This window comes from Austrofundulus limnaeus, unplaced genomic scaffold (genome assembly GCF_001266775.1).
Source record: "Austrofundulus limnaeus strain Quisiro unplaced genomic scaffold, Austrofundulus_limnaeus-1.0 Scaffold223, whole genome shotgun sequence".
Classification (NCBI taxonomy): domain Eukaryota; kingdom Metazoa; phylum Chordata; class Actinopteri; order Cyprinodontiformes; family Rivulidae; genus Austrofundulus; species Austrofundulus limnaeus.
In genome coordinates this window covers 321,612-324,285 of record NW_013952625.1, presented here as the reverse complement: position 1 = coordinate 324,285, position 2,674 = coordinate 321,612, and the positions used below count along the sequence as shown (strand labels likewise).

Sequence of the window (2,674 nt, the reverse complement as noted above, 5' to 3'; positions counted from 1 at the left end):
AAAATAAGTTTGAAAATTTTATCAAAGTCCCAGGCAGTAGAGCTGAGTATGAGTTTCACAAATGAAAAACGTTCGAAATCTTCTCTGCCAAACAGCTGTTGGACTGTTGTCTGAGCGTCTGGTACCCCCAGGTGCTCAGTTTAAGATTTRTCACCAAAAAGCTTTGTTACAATGAAGAAATGTAATCTACCGAACACTARTTTCCYTACTTTTTGTGCCGTRTATGGAACTTAAATGAACGCGTGGTTTCATCTGTCAAACAGAATGATACAGAGAAGTCAGCATCAGAGCCTGGTACCCCACCTCAGACCTCAAAACCAACAGAGATGAAGTCAACRTCCAAATCTCCAAAGTCGTCTCCTAAAATCTCTCCTAAAGTGCCAAAATCACCAGAGGTAACGTGCTCCTCTCATATTTCTTTGTTTACTTTCATTAGAACAACCTTCATGTTTCTTTCAGCAGGCCGCTGCTCCAGCAGTCCAAGCACCAGCCGAGTAACGTCCAGGATGATGGTCACATGACCCCAGGCAGGAAGTGGAGCCCCACTCCAGCGTGGAACAACCCAGGACGGATTGGGGTCGGCTGTCTCTCCGAGGGGCCGTGTGACGGACATTAAACGAGTTTAAGGTGGAATGATGGCATTAAAGGGATGGAAAAAGGATTTTTAGAGTCTTTAAAGACATTTCTTATGTTTGTTTTTTTTTTTTTTTTGATTAAGAGTTTTGTTTTTCTCAAACTGGAAACCAGGATTTCAGACCAGTCTAACTGATGCTTCAGAAATTTATTTTTTTCAATCCCTGTGCCTCCTTTTGTTTTTTTGTAGGTCCTACGCTTTAGAGACCTGAACCTCTTTCMCAACACAGCACTGCTTTCCCCTCCTGCACTCTCCCATCATGGTCTCGCTGTCACCTCTGACCCCGTCTCACATCACCCTGTGTAGACTCTGTAGAGCGGAGCAGGGTGAGGAGATTCTTGAGTGTACATTTAAAAAAAAGTTAGAAATCTTTAAAAAGAGAAAAAAGTGGGAAAGAAACTATCTGCTTGGTAGTAGTTCTTCAAACCCCTCCTAAAGGAATATTTTTCTTTAATTGATCAAACGGGGTTCATCAAGTAGTTTAAAGGAAACCAGCCTTGAATTTTTTTTAGCATGTTTTAATTTAAGGGGGAACCCAAGCAGGTGTACATTTGGTGGTGCATCATGGGAGTCAGTTTAGTTCTGGTACCACCTAAGTCTATCTGAAACGCTCTAATCTCCATCTCCCCAGCTTTGGGTGAAGTCATGGAGGAACTTTATTTCCTGAGTTTTATTTGTGTTTTGTTTTTGTTCGGAGGGGATTATGTGCAATGTCGATACTTTAAATGCTAATTAATAAATGATGTTTGCAAATCTCACTTGTTTTGATTGGAAGCTCCTGTTGTTGGCTGAAATGAAGAGGTGCGTTTTGTTTTTGAGTCTTTAAGTATAATTTAAAACAGCACAGCATAAAGTTACAGGTTCACTGAACAATTTCAATTCAAATCTTTAGAACAGAGGGAGCAACAAGAACTGACAGCACACGGACACGGTGCATGTTAATTACATGACCATGTAATCACATCATGTAAAATCAGGTTTATGAACTTCTACTCCCAGGTGGAGTTCATGAAGAATCCAACCCTTAGACACTTTGTACCGTGACAACAACCACACAATATTTACATGTCTAAATCCTAAAATGTTGGCATTTCAACATTATACTTGGAGAATACAAGCAAAATCAAATTTGCTGCACACTTAAGGGGTGTTGTCTAAAACATGAACAATTAAGATATTGCTTGTTGTAGTGCACTCTAATTCTGAACGATTTGAGTGGCTGAAGTGAATCTTAAAACTAAAATGTCAGCGCTTCATGTAAATGCCATTTCATAAACCCTTACATTACTATCCATACATATGTTAATAAAATTGCTCCTGATGGGAGTGTCATCTTTGCTCTTAATCCAGTCAAAATGTCTGCTGTGAAAAAGATGTTTTTCATAACTTAAAACAGATTAAAGTAGGAAGACAAAAACAGGAAATCCAGTGAAGCAATGAGGGTCCAATGAATACCAACTTGTTTMTAAAATAAACTGAACAAAATATAAGTTGCTCATGTAAATCTGAATTTTGGAGAATTATCAGTTTATCAATGCCTATCTAAAATAAGTGGATGAATGTATTTATTTTAAATATATTTAATCCTAGAACAAAACCATGTAAATGTGCTAYTTATTAGCCTCCTAAATCTGTTTTCACCATGTTTCTGTGTTCCTATCGTGAGTGAAAACAGGATTAACTTCCTAATATCTATATATTTTCTACAATGTATATCTCCAAACTTGATAATCACTGGTAGGGACAGTTCCATACTAGCTTCTCTTAATGGGTTAGTGTTTTTGCTAACTTTGGAAACCATTAGCAAACCCACTAGCTTCTGCAAAATTAGGTTCCCTCTAATCTTAAAACCACTAAAATAGTTTTTAAGTCTAAAACTTCAATTTTTATACAGTTTATCCTGAATTAAATTAAAAACTATAACCTCTTACAAGCAATGAATGTAGCATCATTAGTGCTAAACTTCAAACCAAGAGTGCCAAAGAGAAATAAAATACAGTTAACAATATTTAAATAAATACCAACATTAACTATATATAT

At 37.1% G+C, this 2,674-nt stretch overlaps 1 protein-coding gene across 1 annotated transcript in view; it reads left to right on the top strand.

Moving 5' to 3' along the window:
- The window catches only part of LOC106525323 (Y-box-binding protein 2-A), an 8,166-nt gene extending 6,774 nt beyond the window's left edge, over window positions 1–1,392 (top strand). Inside the window, exons 8-9 of the mRNA XM_014019515.1 lie at window positions 264–395; window positions 460–1,392. Of these exons, the coding sequence (XP_013874969.1) occupies window positions 264–395; window positions 460–498 (171 nt within the window). The 3' untranslated portion in view covers window positions 499–1,392. The remainder of the gene's footprint in view (window positions 1–263; window positions 396–459) is intronic.
- Window positions 1,393–2,674: the final 1,282 nt, after the last annotated feature.